The 18,928-nt window shown below is 39.9% G+C and overlaps 2 protein-coding genes across 3 annotated transcripts in view; one reads left to right on the plus strand and one right to left on the minus strand.

Moving 5' to 3' along the window:
- Window positions 1–18,928, plus strand: part of LOC135711355 (uncharacterized) — a 679,421-nt gene that overhangs the window by 606,335 nt on the left and 54,158 nt on the right. The gene's annotated exons all lie outside the window — the stretch shown is intronic.
- Window positions 14,490–18,429, minus strand: LOC135711405 (uncharacterized; the record flags this gene model as incomplete). Its single annotated transcript, XM_065234282.1, has 2 exons — window positions 18,388–18,429; window positions 14,490–15,113 (listed from the first exon to the last, which is right to left on the minus strand). Coding segments are annotated over exons 1-2 (666 nt in total), but the record flags the coding sequence as incomplete, so codon positions are not given.

The following is an 18,928-nucleotide window of genomic DNA, read 5'->3' on the forward strand; positions in this document are numbered from 1 at the left end:
ATGTGGAACGATACAAACAAAACTCGGTGTTTGCAGTCAGCAGGAAGACCGAGATCGCGATGCGATGGAAAATCTGTACCGCGTAAACGACACACGGAAGTTCTACGAGAAGCTAAATAGTTCGCGCAAAGCCTATGTGCCGCAAGCCGATATGTGCAAGGACTTGGACGGTAACCCTCTGACGAACGAGTGTGAGGTGATTGAGAGGTGGAGGCAGTACTATGACGAGCACCTCAACGGTGAAGCAGCAGAAAACGAAGGTGGCACGGCAACAGACCTTGGAGGTCGCACAGAAGACGACAGGCTACCGGCCCCTGATCTTCAAGAAGTTGAGGAGGAGATCGGTCGGCTGAAGAACAACAAAGCAACTGGTGTAGATTAACTACCAAGTGAGCTATTTGAGCTGGTGAAGCACTGGCTAGAGCGCTGCACTGGGTAATTGCCAAGATTTGGGAGGAAGAGATAATACCGGAGGAGTGGATCGAAGGTGTCGTATGCCCAATCTACAAAAAGGGCGACAAGTTGGATTGCTGTAACTACCGCGCGATCACACTGCTGAGCGCCGCCTACAAGGTACTCTCCCAAATTCTATGCCGCCGCCTGTCACCATTTGCAAGAGAGTTCGTGGGGCAATACCAGGCAGGATTCATGGCTGCCCGCGCTACCACGGACCAAATTTTCGCGATTCGGCAGGTTCTGCAGAAATGCCGCGAATACAACGTGCCCACACATCATTTGTTCATCGATTTCATATCCGCATACGACACAATCGATCGAGATCAGCTATGGCAGATTATGCACGAGTACGGATTTCCGGATAAACTGACGCGATTGGTCAAGGCGACGATGGATCGAGTGATGTGCGTTGTTCGAGTATCGGAGACACTCTCGAGCCCCTTTGAATCTCAATGGGGGTTACGGAAAGGTGATGGACTTTCGTGTCTGCTGTTCAACATCGCGTTAGAAGGTGTGATCAGAAGAGCTGGGATAAACACGAGTGGCACGATATTCAGGAAGTCCATCCAGCTCCTTGGTTTCGCCGATGACATTGACATTATGGCACGGAACTTTGAGATGATGGCGGAAACGTACATCAGACTGAAGGCTGAAGCTAGGCGGATTGGACTTGCCATCAACGCATCAAAGACAAAATACATGAAAGGAAGAGGTTCTAGGGAAGACAATGTTAGCCTCCAACCCCGAGTTCAGATTGCCGGTGACGAAATCAAGGTGGTCGATGAGTTCGTGTATTTGGGCTCACTGGTGACCACCGAAAATGATACCAGCAGAGAAATTCAAAGACGCATTATGGCAGGGAATCGTGCCTACTTTGGACTCCGGAGGACGCTCCGGTCGAATAAAATTCGCCGCCGCACGAAGTTGACTGTCTACAAGACGCTGATTAGACCAGTGGTCCTCTACGGTCACGAGACCTTAACTATGCTCGTGGAGAACCAATGCGCCTTTGGTGTTTTCGAACGAAACGTGTTGCGTACCATCTACGGTGGAGTGCAGATGGATGACGGAACGTGGAGGAGGCGAATGAACCACGAATTTCACCAGCTGCTGGGACAACCATTCATCGTCCACATTGCAAAAATTGGGTGACTACGGTGGGCTGGGCACGTCGTAAGAATGCCGCACGACGACCCAGTGAAAATGGATCTAGAAAGCGTCCTAACAGGAACAAGAAGAAGAGGCATGCAGCGGGCAAGGTGGATCGACCAAGTAGAAGGTGACCTGCGGACCCTTCGCAGACTACGAGGCTGGCGAAGTGTCGCCATGGATCGATTAGAGTGGAGACGACTTCTTCGGACAGCAGAGGACAACAAGGCCTTAGCCTGATTGATTAGGTAAGTACTTTGACCTGTCTCCATTTAGGCGGTACAAGGTTGTTTTCTAGTAAGAAATTGAATAAGTCTAGCAAGCGTCTTTTAGCGATATCTGGGAGATTTTTCAGAAGATTGGATTTAATCATATCACTTCCCGGCGACGAGTTGTTCAATGAAAGAGGAGCCATAGAGAATTTCAGCATTGTGAATAGTCTTTCCAGGTAGCCGCCGCTTGAAAACGCTTCTTGAAGAATATGTTGTGCTGGAACAGAGTCCGGCCAGACCTTTTTAGTGAAATCGAATATCCATCGGTTGGAGTATTCTTCACTCTCATGAAGAAGATGACCGGTTACGCATGTTGCGAGCTACCCTCCACAAAGTGTTCATTGAGGTTTCTCGTGAGAGTCCCTCGACGAAATTGCGCCAATAACCGCGTTGTTTTTGCTTTGACTAATTGTTTCAGCTTTGTCTCAAGCTTTGAAAATTACGTTCACCATTTTTTTTTAATTTCAAATGAGCCATTTTGAAAATTTTATAAGATCCAATATGGTCAAATTTCAGAAGGTCGAGTTTTCCAATGATTCGTCATTTGGCGCGGAGCTGCTCAAAATCGTTGAATATATTCAATATTCAATAATTTCAACTAGCCTCTCCCATTTATCAATTACGATGCATTTCATCACGTTAGATACGAAACCTGAACTAATCGCATCAATTGCTAGTTAATAATTTAAATTCCTGCACAAACACTCTGGTCAGGTGAAAAAACTTAAACAACTCTTTGGTTGTGAATAGCTTTATAGCAAAAGTCTCACCAGCTTTGCTAGGCAGACAATCGAAACCGAATATTTATTTATTTGTCGTCAATCATTGTAGACCGTTTAACAATAGGGCTGTTGCCTCACATGCTATTTTAAAACATACGTTTTATTTGAAATTGTCAGTAAATGTAGACTGCATATACAAATATCTAAAAAATAAAAATTGTTTTCAACTTAACGAGATGAAATCCTAGCAGTTAGTGTTCTCCTTACTGTATCTTTAGACATCGTTAGATCTATATGCTCACAATAAGTATTATACACTCTCATCATTCTATTAATTGGTCCATTTTTACCATAATTCGTTCTGTGAGGTGACAGTTGAAACACATTTCGAGTTCTTAACAAAAAATTTAATCTTGCTAATATTTTTTTCTTGATATCATTAACAAAGGAAATCATGGAAATTTCTCTTCGTTTCTTAAGTGTTTCAATGTTTATCAACATGCAACGGGACTCATAAGAAGGAAGGGGAAAAGAGGTCCAGCCTAGTTTCCTAAGAGCAAATAACAAAAACTGCTTTTGAACTGATTCCATACGATTTATATAAGTTTCATGGTATGGAGCCCAAACCACACTGCAATATTCGAGAATTGATCTGACGTAAGCTATATAAAGTGTTTTGATGGTATATGGGTCTTTAAAATGATAACTTAATCTTTTTATGAATCCCAACATATTATTTGCTTTGTGAATTGTGGTATTCACATGATCTAAAAATGTCAACTTCGAGTCAAGAATTACTCCTAAGTCCCTAATTTTATCGCACCTTACAACCAGCGGGTACTAGAGTACATGTAAAATCTAGAGTAGTGTGTTTTCTGGAATATGATATAATATTGCATTTTTTTAACATTAATATCCAACATCAATTTCATTTTTAAAATGTAGCAAATCATTATTGTTAAAGATTTTCATGTACAGTTTCATATCGTCAGCATATATGAGCACATTTAAGCGATTCAACACAAACTTCACGTCATCCACAAATAAAATAAATAATAAAGGACCTAAATGAGATCCCTGTGGAACTCCCGAGGTACCATTAACTGGCGAGGACATTTTTCCTTTAAAGTGGACCATCTTTCTGTCAAGTATGATCCAATCCATTTTAAAAGTGTACTTGTCATACCTAAACGTTTTAATTTAAAAAAAAACCATGTTGATTATTTGAAATGCGATGCTTAAATATTATTTAAATATTTTCTGGTTAACAATTGCTTCAAACATTTTAGGAATGCATGACATAATTGCAATACCTCTATAGTTTTTAATATCTGACCGTTTGCCAGATTTAAATATTGGGACTAAAACTGATTTCTTCCAAATTTCTGGAAAATCACCTGTTTTGAGAAATAAATTGTAAAGCCAAAACAATGGTTTAACAAAACTAGTTGTTATTTTTTTCAATAAAAATGGAGGTATTTCATCAGTCCTTTGCCGGCATCGAGACTTTCAAGAGTCATAAAAATTTCTTTAACAGTGATATTATTAGCTGATACGTCATTTTCCCCCTTCATGTAGGTAAGAAAAACAGTTCAAATCGAGAGCATTCCTGGATTTCTTATATATGTTTTGGAAAAAGCGAGCAAATTGGTTACAAATATCCTCACTATCACTGCTATCAAACTCTTCAAACTGCATGCGTGATGGGAATGTACATGACTTCATTTTTTCGTTCGCGAAGTTAAAGAACGTTTTGGGATCAGATTTTATATTGTTCTCTACTCTTGAATTGTAATTCTCATGTGCTGACGATATTTCTGCCTCAAGTGCTCCGCAAATTTCAACGTATTTTTGTGACGTTTTAAACTTATTATACGCCTTGTGTGCTTTTTGCTTCCTGTTTTAATATTTCTGATTTTTTGTGTATTAAAGTGCACGAATTGGTAGGTACCTCAATCATGTGCCTCTGCATCGACCTACCCCCCATCGACTGAAAAAAAGGGGAGGGAGCAGCGGGGCGATTGCAATCATCAGGCGCAATGTTGCATGTTTTCATTAAAACCCATTTCAAATTTATAATCATTAAAACCCTTCCGTGAAATTCTCCCCCCTCCCTTCCTCGCCCACGGGAACAGTTGAAAACAGAATTCTGGGTGAGTAAACGGTAGGTCCGGGGACGATCGGATCGAAAGCTGAAAAGCGTGAAAATGAGGGACGTGCTGGATCACGGTATAGGGAGAGGGGGTGTATGTGTCAGAATGTTCCGAACAGTAGGGAAGCAAAAAATAACGTTGCAGTTTTTAGTTGACTGCTGGTTTTGCTCAGAGCTCCGGGCTGTTTTGAAAATTTAAGCGATCCCGATAGTTTTTGTTTTCTCATTGTTCTTTGTTTTTGCTGATGAAACCGTTGATTGGTGATTGATGGAAATTACTGTTTACTGTGCAATGTTAGTGTTTTGTGTGTGTTTTTTCCACAGGGATCGTAGATGAAAAAATAAGTAAATCGTTCAATCGGCGATGTTGAAATAGCTATCGAAAAATTTAGAAGCGTATATTTACAAAAAAAATGGTACAGGCATAGAAGGCTCTCAACAATCAACAACTGTGTTACTGCTCAAAGATTACGAATTAAAGGTCAGTTGGATCTTCTGTGGATGTTTAGTATTCACACATGCTACTGATTGTCACCGGAACTTTAATAAGAATGTTCCAAGACAATATTGCTGTGGCTTTTATTTTTTAATCCAATTCGGAAAATATTCATCAGCATGCAAGATTCAACATTCTCGTCAATCTCTTCCGACAAACAACAAGTAGCATTTTCAAAGCGTAGAGAACGACTTCATTTAAAAAAAGGCGTGTATATCCGTGCTCGTATGTATGTTTGTGTGCGCACACGTTGTTTCATCTTTTTCGCATCCATCAAAAATTCATGCCACAAGAGCACGTTTTGTTTATTTATCAAACTCAAATCCTGTTGTCGCGTGGGAACATAAACGTCAAAGGCCGGAGATACGACGTTGACTTTGCAACAAATTCGTGTATTCTATCCCGACTGTGGTCCCTCGTTGCTGCTCGGATGGTGTCGGTGGTGACTAACTGTGACACATGAAGGTATCCTGCTCCACTCTACGTTGGTTGTTTTGTAGGTATAGCTCTAATACCCTTTACCCAGCTCGATTCCGAGAGGATGGGTATATCTCTTTCGGAAACGTGATGTCGTCAAACAGAAATCGGTGAGCTGTCGCCGTCTCGGTTGGGATGATGATGATGCTGTAGCTCGGGGAAACGATGCCATTCATCAACGAAATGGTCGAAATTTATCATTTTATTGCTCTCACGGATTTTTCCAGATCCGTTGTAGTTAATGCGACCAATCTGAGTTGATTCAACGACTGCACTGCTGATGTGAAACCGCATCAGTTAGTAACTAAATGCAATACTGGGGAAATTAAAACACACAGCTCAACAGTTCAGACACATTTTGAATATATCTTCTCCTGGGATGCTAGTTCCTTTGATCCATACATGCTACATTTCGAAAGAAGTTCCCATTCCCAGTGTTCATAACTATACGTCCTTCTTCGTTTGCCGTTGCTATCACTACTGCACTATATGCAGAGAGCTGGTCGAAGCCTTCCGAGGACGAGTTATGAATATTAAACGCCATGGTATTTTATATCGTTCTTCTGTTGCTTTATTATACTGCTATGCGAGCGGGCATATTTGGGATGAGGAATGATAATGGTCGGTGATGGTGATGATTTGCTTCATTATTGTTTCATACGGCCATCAGAGGGAGTTTATTCATTTGAATTGATTTGTATTAATTTAAATTGAACAGACAGCTCGTTACAAGGATGAACACTACTACGATGCCTATGATAGTATAATTTATCTGAGGAAAAATAAAGACTTGTGAGTAGTTCGCTAGTGGCAGCGAGGTATGTACACAGCAAAAATTGGTCGACTTCACCAGCACTTATAATTATTTTTTTATCGTGCTCACAAAACTTTCATATCAACCACAAAATGTAACCTGGGATCTAGCGGTTCTTCGTCGCATGGAACCCTAGGTTTAAAAATCTTGAAAATGTACATTTGACAAGGGGTAATCAACTCTGCACACTGTGCCGAAACACATCGTGGCACACTGATCGGCATGTCATGGCACCCGATGACAAGTATCACTGTTGTCATTTTGCCAATCGATGTCAATCAAAGTAAGGGGGAAAGGGATTATTTTTGCCAGTGTTATCCCCAATAATTGTCGAGACTTTCATTGTCCTTAAGCCTTCTGGGGGATAAATCTCTACAGAAAGTTCACACGATTTTTGAGAGATGGCCATAGTTTCAGGGAAGTCCAAACGAATTAGTCAGAGTCACCACGCCCCGTAAAATAGGTCAGAATACGTATTAACTCGATGGCCACAGGATCCGGACCGAGAGTCAATTGTAATAGTGTCAACAACAGCCTGGTGTCGAACGATCCTACCATTCTTCAGATGTATCTGCAATCACAGCTGTTTCTCCGTAGAACGACCCGGTACGATTGATGATTCACCAATCAGTCACCCGTATAGCTAATTCTATGGACTGAACTCAGATTCGATTGACTGTGGAGGCTGGCGGAGTCAGTGGATCCCGTATTACCGGATTGCAGTCCCTCTACGCTCTTTCACAACTGTTCGTATCACCGACGGCAACAGCAACATTAAGAAAGATGCTGCTACCAGAATTGTGAAGGTAACCACATCGAAGGTAACGGAGCCAATCTGAATCGCGGTATAATTGAACGCAATTGGAACCAGAAGTACTTTCAGGGAGATTAATATGCGACTCCGGCATGACCAAGGATAACAAATATGAAGGAAAAACAAGCAGATACAAGGAAGAGGTAGTCATCAAACGACTGCAACCAGTATCGAGATCCTGGACCACCATTTGGATACTGCTGGAAATTATTCCATGGAAATAAAAAAATGTGAATAATGAAAAAGAAGAAGACCAGCACTAGATAATTTTTTACCGTAAAAGGTCAATCTCAGTGGATTCCTGGATCTCCTGTAAATTGATTAGGGTGTTTAAAGGTTCTAGATCACACACTTTGAAAAAATTATGTAAATTTAGGCGCTGTAGGACTGACATATACGAGCGTCAATGTTGACATAAAATTGAGTCATAGTAGACGCAAATTTCACCTCAATCAAACGTACTTTCGAACTTTTCAGCCTCGAAGCACTTAATTTTACATGACATGTTTATTTTCGTCTCATCCTTCACACTAAAAAAATCTGAATTTTACTGGTGATGTAAGCATCCATGCATGCAAACATTCATGCATGTAAACTTCCTTTTCACGTAAACTAGCAGCTTGCAAGAAATGTTGCAAACAAAGGTGGAAAGTTGCATACAATATATGTAATATTGCATGGCATGTCTCATAAATTTACACGATTTATAATGTAAATTTGTATGATTTATGACGCTCCATTTATGTGCATCATAGTAACGGAAATTTACACTACTTTTTTTTAGCTGTGTTTATGATGGATTCCGTCACGTGTAAGATTAGGTATTTCTAAGCGTGCATGAACCAAGTAGGCCAGATAGACAAATTTAGTACCTAATCACGACTGCTGACCAGGGTTCTACATTTTCGAAACAAAGAAAAGAAAATGAACTCTGCGCAAAATCGCTTCATTTCGAGCAATACCATTTTTGTGTAAGTCATCGTGTTTCTTGTTATCGAGTCACGATGAACATTCCTTTTTTCTAACTTGACTGGACTATCACTTGTTTCGTTCGTCAAGTGCTTCAGTTCATTTCATTTGTAGCAAAGAATTGTTTCAATTGACGCAATGAATGACTCGAAATCTGCTTCCTTCGTTTTTTTCCACTTTCACTTCCATTCGGGGCTCATTCGACTTGTCACGACCTGACGACACAGGCATCAAAATATAGTATCCGGATAGTATCCACACAATATCGGTTACCGATCATCCCCATTCTTAAATAACCATATTTTAGGATATTTGAAACTTTTTCTCAAACCGGAAGCGACCATCATGGATTTCAAAATGGCGTCGGATATTGATTTGCAATCTCCAGACGTTACCCCGATTCCAATAATACCCATATTGATGGGACGGCATCAGCATTTTCCATTTTTCTGAAACAGGAAGCCGCCATTTGATTTAAAAATGGCGTCGGATATCGATTTCTGGCCTCTAGACGCCATCCCGATTCCAAAAATATCTAAATTGATGGGTATTTGACAGTATTTCCCACTTAATCTGAAATCGGAAGCCGCTATCATGGATTTCGAAATGGCGTCGCATATCAATTTTTCGATCAGTAGACTTCATACCAATTGCAAAAATACCAATATTGATGTGTATTTGGCTGTATTTCCACTTTTTCGTAAATCGGAAGCCGCTATCTTCGATTTCAAAATGGCGTTGGATATCGATTTTCATCCTCTAGACATCATTCCGATTCCCAAAATACCTTTATTGATAAGTATTTGATGAAGATAGCATTTCCGACGTTTTCTAAAACTGGAAGCTGCCATCTTGGATTTCAAAATGGCGTCGCATATCAATTTCCGATCTCTAGACGTCACCCCGATTCAAAAAAATACCCATATTGATGGGTAAACAATCCACCGAACAATGACAAATTCGCCATCCACGTGCACAGATCTATGCGCATACGCTTAAATGAACCGAACGAACAATCAACAAAAGTCATAAAAACGGCACGAATTTGGATCGAACAGCTTCGCTTCAATGCAAAAGTAAGTTCATTTGACAATGAAAGAAGAAATGAAGACTAGTCAATCCAACACAAACAACATGAAAACTGATCGAAAGTGGTTCTGTTGATGGGGATCTGTTCGAAGAGAAGACAGAATGACTTTCAATTGAAAGTGATGGTTGACAGCTTCATCGTCGCTTGACGATTTTCGATTGAAAGTGACTTTGTGGGGCCCTGCTGCTAACACTGGGATGCTACTGTACACACTTATAAAGAACTACTTTTACACGAAACGTACACACTTAGAAATAACTAATTTTACACGTGATGGAATCCATCTTTGACATAAAAGATGAGACGTAAACAAACATGTCATCAGGGTTACTTCCACTCACTTCGCTATAACAAATGTTTTTCGTAATTATGGAATTATTGGATGCTATTATGAAAGTTTGTACTTTCAGAAACAAGAAGAGGTTGAAAGGTATGTATTTGACACATAAAACCTGTCATTTTCGCTTTCAGTGCGTCACAATCAGCGAATTTATGACTCGTGAGCGTTCACTCAGAGTGAGCGCTCACGAATCGTAAAATCGCTTATTGTGACGCACTGAAAGCAATAATGACAGGTTTTATGTGTCAAACACCTAGTTTACAACCTTATCTTGTGACTTACAACTACTAACTATCATTATAATATCTAATGATTTCATAATTCCGAAAAACAATTTTTAGTGGAAGCAAGCCTGCATGTCATGCAATATTAAGTGTTTTGAGACTGAAAAGTTCGTTGCTCGACGAAAAGTACGTTTGATTGAGCTATATTTCGCGTCTCTTATGACTCAAATTTATGTCAAAATTGACGCTCTTATATGTCACTCTCAGAGCACCTAAATTTACATGAATTTTTCTAAGTGTGTAATTCATTTTGGACGTAAATCATGGAACGTAAACACACATTTCATGTAAAATTTAGTGTTCTCAATCCGAAACATAAGCAGTTTGATTGAATTGAATTCCTCGTTTCTTTCAACTGATTCTTATGTCAAAACGGCCGCTTACATGTGCCGGTCTCAAGGAACCGAAATTTATACGGCTTTTTCATAGTGTGTAGGTCTATTGCTGCTACTACTACCGTCGGTGAATATTTTAGGTCCAGTCCTTCCTGTTTTTGAGGTTGTAGCATTGCCCAAGTTGTATGATGATAATTCATCTTCCACTTGCCGGTTGGGTACTTAGTTTCGGCAAACGTCTGCCAGAATGACGCACGGTACAGATCTGTCTTCTCCTGGATGGACAGCTTCTGCCATCAGTCACCCTTCTCCTTCTCGCGGGGGGCTAAACTTTGAGTGCCACTCCCTTGAAGCGGATGACCGTCAACGAGCTCGTTGAATATTATCTTAGAATTAAGTTTCACAACTTTTAACGTAGCACTACGTCTGTGATTTCTATATGGGGGTACACTTTGTGAAAACCGAAAATGGAACATGTAACAAAATTAAGAAAGATTTTGAACATTAATAACTCAGCTGCCCCTGGAAGAATTTCAATAATTTTATCACCAATCGATCAGAAATATTTCTACGCAACAATAGCAATGCCTCCGACTGATGATTTTCAACAAGAAACAATTGAAAAGGTGGTAATGTCAAGCATTGTCCAATGCACAAATAAAGCGTGATAATTTTTAACTGATAACTGTTTTCATGAAATATACGTTCTTCCCAAACCCAGTCGTCATAATCGAGTACCACTTGGTTGCACATCATTCTGCTTTAACCTGAAAAAATATAAAAGGGCGCTGCTGTCTAGTCTCAACTTTTTTTTTTTTTTTTTTTTTTTAACTCTTTATTTGTTCCAAATTCAAAATAAATTACATTTCATTTTAACCTAGGTGCTCCAGTTACTGCAGTAACGTACCAGCCTTAATTGTTATGATATATATCTAAGTGTTTTTACATTGTTCATGTCTTGGCAATTCAGTATTTTAAACAGGTTTTTTAACCTGCATGTCAGTATAACAATTGATATCTTAAAACTAAAAACTAAAACTAAATCTTATCTAAGTATAAAGGGAATTAATCGTTGCAATTGAGGATTGCAACGATTTTTGCCTGAAATTATTCATTATTTTGTTGGACATTTGTGCTAAAGTCTCAACATTCGAAATTCTATGTACTTCGGTTGTACTGTACCAGGGAGGCAACTTCAAAATCATTTTCAGAATTTTGTTCTGAATCCTTTGAAGTGCTTTTTTCCTGGTAGTGCAGCAACTAGACCATATTGGTACAGCGTAAAGCATGGCCGGTCTAAAAACTTGTTTAAATATTAGAAGTTTATTCGTCAGGCAAAGTTTGGATTTCCTGTTTATAAGAGGATACAAACATTTAATATATTTGTTACATTTGGCTTGAATGCCCTCAATGTGATCTTTAAAAGTTAATTTTTGGTCAAGTATTAATCCAAGATATTTCACTTGGTTTGACCAGGAAATTGGAACTCCGTTCATAGTGACTATGTGACTACTACTAGGTTTCAAAAACGAAGCTCTAGGCTTATGTGGAAATATTATAAGTTGAGTTTTGGAAGCGTTGGGAGAAATCTTCCATTTTTGTAAATAAGAAGAGAAAATATCTATACTTTTCTGAAGTCTGCTGCAAATAACACGAAGACTTCTTCCTTTAGCGGAAATGCCTGTGTCATCAGCGAACAAAGATTTGTGGCAACCCTGAGGCAAATCAGGGAGGTCCGAAGTGAAAATGTTATACAATATAGGCCCAAGAATGCTACCCTGAGGAACTCCTGCCCTAACAGGTAGTCGATTAGATTTGGAATTTTGATAATTTACTTGAAGAGTTCTGTCAGTTAAATAATTTTGAACTAATTTCATAATATAAAGTGGAAAATTAAACTTTTTCAATTTAGCAATCAAACCTTCATGCCAAACACTGTCGAATGCTTTTTCTATGTCTAGAAGAGCAACTCCAGTTGAGTGGCCTTCAGATTTGTTTGAACGAATTAAATTGTTAACTCTTAAGAGTTGATGAGTAGTTGAATGCCCATGGCGAAATCCAAACTGCTCATCTGCAAAAATTGAGTTCGTATTGATGTGAAGCATCATTCTATTCAAAATTATCTTTTCAAAAAGTTTACTTATTGAAGAAAGCAAACTTATTGGACGGTAGCTAGAAGCTTCAGCTGGATTTTTATCCGGCTTCAAAATTGGAACAACTTTTGCATTTTTCCATTCATCAGGAAAGTATGCCAAATGGAAACATCTGTTAAATAATTTTACCAAGAAAGACAAGGTACTCTCTGGGAGTTTTTTGATGAGGATATAGAAAATTCCATCATCACCTGGAGCTTTCATATTTTGAAATTTTTTAGTTATAGACCTTACTTCGTCCAAATCAGTCCCCCAGGAATCATCAAAAATATTTTCCCGAGAGAAAATATTCAGAAAATCCCGAGCAACCTGATTCTCAATAGGACTAGTAAGACCCAAACTGAAATTATGGGAACTCTCGAATTGCTTAGCAAGTTTCTGAGCTTTTTCCAAATTTGTGATCAAAATTTTACCACCTTCTTTAAGCGCTGGAATAGGCTTTTGAGGTTTTTTCAAAATTTTTGTGAGTTTCCAAAAGGGTTTGGAACTCGGGTCTAATTTAGAAATATTATTTTCAAAAGTTTTGTTCCTCAGGGCAGAGAATCGCTTTTTAATTTGTTTTTGCAAATCCCGCCAGATAACTTTCATGGCAGGATCGCGTGTTCTTTGATATTGTCTCCTACGGACATTTTTAAGACGGATCAAGAGCTGAAGATCATCGTCTATTATAATTGAATCGAATTTAACCTCGCATTTTGGTACTGAGGCAGCTCTTGCTTCAACTATAGAAGTAGTCAGAGATTCAAGAGCATAATTAATTTCATCTTTGGTTTGCAAAGGAATGTTTGGATCGAAGTTATATTCCATAAATGTTCGATATTGCTCCCAATCAGCCCTATGGTAATTGAAAGTAGAGCTGTTGGGATTACAAATTATTTCTTGGGATATTTCAAAAGTTACTGGAAGGTGATCAGAACCGAAGTCAGCATGGGTAACCAATTGGCTACAAAGTTGACATGAATCAGTTAAGACCAAATCAATAGTGGAGGGATTTCTTGCAGAAGAAAAGCATGTTGGGCTGTTTGGATATTGAATAGTGTAATAACCTGCAGAACAATCATCAAACAGAATATTACCATTGGAATTGCTTTGAGCATTATTCCATGAGCGGTGTTTTGCATTAAAATCACCAATAATGAAGAATTTAGACCTATGACGGGTAAGTTTCTGGAGGTCACCCTTGAGAAAATTCTTTTGCTGGCCTACGCATTGGAATGGCAAATAGGCAGCTATAAACGTAAGTTGTCCAAATTTTGTTTCAACAGAAACCCCCAAAGTTTCAAAAACTTTGGTTTCAAATGAAGAAAGAATTTTATGTTTGATTTGTCTATGAATAATGATGGCAACGCCACCACAGGGTCCATCAAGACGATCATTTCTATAAATCAAGTAGTTTGCGTCCTTCTTAACCTTATGGGCAGGTTTAAGGAACGTTTCAGTTATAACGGCAATATGCACGTTATGAACTCTTAAAAAGTTAAATAGCTCGTCTTCATTATCTTTAAGAGATCGAGCATTCCAATTTACAATATTTAATGCTTTAAAATCCATTACTGAATTTTAAAGTCATGACAATATTATTTGCAAATTTTACTCCAGTTTGAATAGCATCAAACATGGAGTTAGATTTAAGCATATCAGAAATCATGTCAATTAATGAATTCTGTAAAAATTCCATTTTGGGGGCAGTAATGCTTCCTAAGTCAAAATTGTCAAAATTTCCGTTAGAACGTTGGTTAGTATTTTGATTTCTACCCGCTGCAATAGCAGCATAGGTAGCTCCATTAACTCGCTGAACATTGTTAGCAGCGAGGGGAGTAGGTACAGATGAAACATTTGAAGCAGGGGAGATATTTGTACCTACGGGTACGAATGTAGAATTTGTTCCTCGCTGACCGTTGTTAACAGCAGAGGAATTTGTACCTGGTCGGAAACGTGGAGCGTTTCCTACCTGACGGTTAGAACGAGATTGTAGGATCGCTTTGCGAGTCTTACATTCCCAAAAATTGGATTTGTGGTTTTCACCACAATTTGAACATTTAAATTTCTTAGGATCTTCCTTCACAGGACAGTCGTCCTTTGCGTGAGAGGAATCACCACAATTCATGCATTTAGCTGGCATGTAGCAATTTTTAGTTCCGTGACCCCATCCCTGGCACTTACGGCACTGGGTGAGGTTTTGGAAATTTCCTCCAGTCTTCCTGAAGTGTTCCCACTTCACTCGGACATGGAGCATAAGGCTAGCTTTTTCTAAGGCCTTAAGGTTGTTTAGTTCACTAGACTTGAAGTGAACTAAATAAAAATCATTAGAAATCCCGTTGCGCGAATCGCCAGGACGGGATTTCATTTTCATTTTGATTACTTGGAGTGGCACAACTCCAAGTAATTTTGCCAGTTCATCTTTGATCTGATCCAGGGATTCACCACTGGGCAGTCCTTTCATGACAACCTTGAACACACGTTCAGTTTTGGTGTCGTAAGTAAAAAATTTGTGCTTCTTCTCAGTAAGATACTTGAGAAGACATTTAAATCCGTCCAAGGTTTCAGCCAATACACGGCATTCACCCCGACGTCCAATTTGTAGTGAAAACTTAACTTTCACGAAATTCAAAAGTTCCATGCGAAGAGCATGGAAATCGGTAGTGGTTATCACAATAGGGGGAATCTTTTCCTTCTTGGCATTAAGCCGGGAAAGTTTACTAGAATTTTTCTTGGATGATGGATCATTCTCATCATCCGTGAGCAAATCAAATTGATTACTCAAATTAATTTCATCAGAAGGGGGGTCAAGAGTTTGCCCCTTTCTTTTGCGTTTAGGCGCCATGGCGGCAGTAAATTTTTATCCAAATCGACTTCCAAGCAGATTACTATAAGAATCTGAAGGATCGAAGAGGAATTTTCCAAATCGATATCCAAGAAGGATTACCTCGGGTAGGGTCCAAACAAGGATCGAAGAGGAATAAGAGTTGAACAAGGTAGAAAATTTTTACAGGTTGAGCACTGAAAAGTGCTGTTAAAATTTGTTGTAGCTTTAGGTAGTAGTAACACTTCCTTCAGCAAAAAGCAAATAGATCCGCACGGCAAGGAGTCTAGTCTCAACTAATTTTCGCTTTGGACGGCGTTGTGAACAGGCAGTAGAAGCAGCAATAGCAGCAGTAGGAAAGTGGTGGCAGGTTAGGTAGTCCACTCTTCTACCTAAAAAGCAACAATGACTGGTCGTGGCAAAGGAGAAAAAGGTCTTGGTAAAGAAGGCGCCAAGCGTCATCGCAAGGTTCTTCGTGATAACCGCCATCCGTCGTCTGGTTCGCCGTGGCGGTGTCAAACGTAGCTCCAGTCTTATCTACGAGAAAGTGTTCCTGCAAAATGTGATCCGTGATGCTGTCACCTACTCTGAACACGCCAAGCGTAAGTGGCCATGGATGTCGTCTGCGCTTTGAAGGGAAAGACAAACTCTGTACGATTTCAGAGGTTAAATCATCACCAGCTTTGGCAACAATACGGCCCTTTTCAGGGCCAACAAGCTTATTACAGTCAAGAGTTGGAATAGAATATATGTATATATATGTGCCTGTTTGTCATATTCAGAACCACACGACCACACAAAATGCTCTCCAGAGTTGTTATCTTGTAACCAAACTTGAAATCAGGGGTGCAAGTGATTTCGATCGATTATCTTCATCTTTCGTTAATAACTCGTTAACTGTCCTTTGCTTTCAATGTATTGACATTGGCCAACTACTCTTGATGGGAGGAGTCTGTGTAGCTTAATGGTGTGTGCAAAATGAAAGGCAATCAAAATTTCATTTTGTGATTGTTTCCCAAACACAGACATCATATTGAAACACCATCGTGATTATGCATTGTAGCATTCTCTGTAAATATCTCCGCGATTATCGGAAGCGCGTGAGAGACCAGGAGGCAGGGAAACCTGCGAAACAGACGCGGACCGTTGCTGAACGCGTTCGAATGTGTCAAGCCAACAAGAAAGCGGTCAAAGGTAATCTTAATTTTTGGATTTATTCAATAACCGCCCAATTTCAAAAATTGAATAATGAATTGTTCATTTTGGAGTGAAGTTTCTAAATCATTTATTTTGTTATTAATATATAAGTGAATGGAGCATCAAAAACAATCGCTTAGTTCTACGTCGACAATGCGGTCGTGCTTTGGACAAAACCCTTAACTTTTTTTTCCGTCCTTGACTACAAATACACAATCTCAAAAGTCATAAGTGCAGGGTTGCCAAACTCATGGGTTACTGAGAATGATACCTTAATTGCCACACTTGGGCACGTTCGGCACTACGCTTGACCTAGCTTTTGGCACAGATAAAGTACTGAGCACAGATTGGGATGTGCAGAGTTGAACACCCCTTGACATTTGAAGTTTTGACACTTTTTTTTTAATTTCTGAAATGGTAATCCAGTTGCCTACAATTTTGTCTCAGACGTCATTTCGATTGGATGAGCCGTTTTCGTGCAATGGTTTATTGCAAAATATCAATTACGCTGTCGTGACTGGACCGAGGTTTCCAGCCTCAGTCACGGTTCCACGAATCTGCTGCTCCCTCTGTTGGTCCGCTAGTGCCGCTATCGCTTCTGCTGGTTATCCTTTGCTGGTCGCTCTTTCCGTAGTCCGTCATAAAAAAAGCCATCAACGAGCTTAGGTACTTCATATTTATACTTCTAGCTGTATCAAAATTCCCGAACCAATCAGAACCCGTTTACATACGGTCTATCACGCTTCACGTTTATTCGATTCTACTCATTTCTATTCCACACTAAATCTATCTACTACAGGTCTATTACGCTTCACACTCACTTGATTCTACTCATTTCTATTCCGAACTAACTCTATCTACTACATTCTTCCCCTCTCCTACTCTCCTTAATTAAGGATCGAGGGCAATCTATTAACCCTCTCGGGCATTGTATCAACCCTCTTGTGGGTATTTGTTCTACCCTCTCGGAGGAATTTCTTCTACCTTCTCAGGGGAATTTCTTCTACCTGCTCTGGGGAATTTCTTCTATCTTCTCGGAGGAATTTCTTCTACCTTCTCAGGGAAATTTCTTCTACCTGCTCAGGGGAATTTCATCTACCCGCTCGGGAGTACTTCTTCTACCCTCTCGGAGGAATTTCTTCTACCTTATCGGAGGATTTCTTCTACCTTCTCGAAGAAATTTGTTCTACTTTCTCGAGGGAATTTCATCTACCCTCTCGGGGGTATTTCTTCTAGCTTTTCAGGGGAATTTCATCTACTCTCTCGGGAGTACTTCTTCTACCCTCTCGGAGGAATTTTTTCTACCTTATCGGAGGATTTCTTCTACCTTCTCGGAGGAATTTCTTCTACCCTCTCGGGGGAATTTCATCTACCCTTTCGGGGTTATTTCTTCTACCCTCTTGGGGGAATTTCATTTACCCTCTGGGGGGTATTTTTTCTACCCTCTCGGAGGAATTTCTTCTACCCTCTCGGGGGAATTTGATCTACCCTCTCGGGGGAATTTCATCTACCCTCTCGGGGGTATTTCTTCTACCCTTTCGGGGGAATTTTATTTACCCTCTCGGGGGAATTTCTTCTACCTTATCGGAGGATTTCTTCTACCTTTTCGGAGGAATTTCTTCTACCTTCTCAGGGGAATTTCTTCTACCTTTTCGGAAGAATTTCTTCTACCTTCTCGGAGGAATTTCTTCTACCTTCTCGGAGGGATTTATTCTACCTTCTCGGAGAAATTTCTTCTACCTTCTCGGAGGAATTTCTTCTACCCTCTCGGGAGAATTTCATCTACCCTTTCAGGGAAATTTCAGCTGCCCTCTCAGGGAGCGCCAGTAGTATCCTCGCAAGAAATAAGATGGTTCTAACTTACCGAGTTGCGCCATTGTCGTGACTGGACCGAGGTTTCCAGCATCCGATGTAGGATCCGAACCGAGGTTTCCAGCCTCAGTCCCGGTTCCACGAATCTGCTGCTCCCTCTGTTGGTCCACTGGTGCCGCTATCCCTTCTACTGGTGGTCCTTTGCTGGTCGTCCGCTCTTTCCGCAGCCCGTCATAAGAATGCCGTCAACGAGCTTAAACTTCATATTTATACTTCTAGCTGTATCAAAATTCCCGAACCAATCAGAACCCGTTTACATACGGTCTATCACGCTTTACGCTTATTGGATTCTACTCATTTCTATTCCACAGTAAATTTATCTACTACAGGTGTATTACGCATCACGCTCACTTGATTCTACTCATTTCTATTCCGAACTAACTCTATCTACTACATACGCCATTTTGAAAAATTAGGCGTGATCCCCTAGCGAACAATTGAGCAAACTTTCATGGAATTCTGAGACGTAAAATTCAATTTGTTTTAATATTTTGAAAAATTCGGATTATCCGGAACATACTGTGCCCCATTGT

The sequence above is a fragment of the Ochlerotatus camptorhynchus genome, unplaced genomic scaffold, assembly GCF_037179485.1.
Source record: "Ochlerotatus camptorhynchus isolate MF236.1 unplaced genomic scaffold, CSIRO-AGI_Acam_v1.1 ptg000432l, whole genome shotgun sequence".
NCBI lineage: Eukaryota > Metazoa > Arthropoda > Insecta > Diptera > Culicidae > Ochlerotatus > Ochlerotatus camptorhynchus.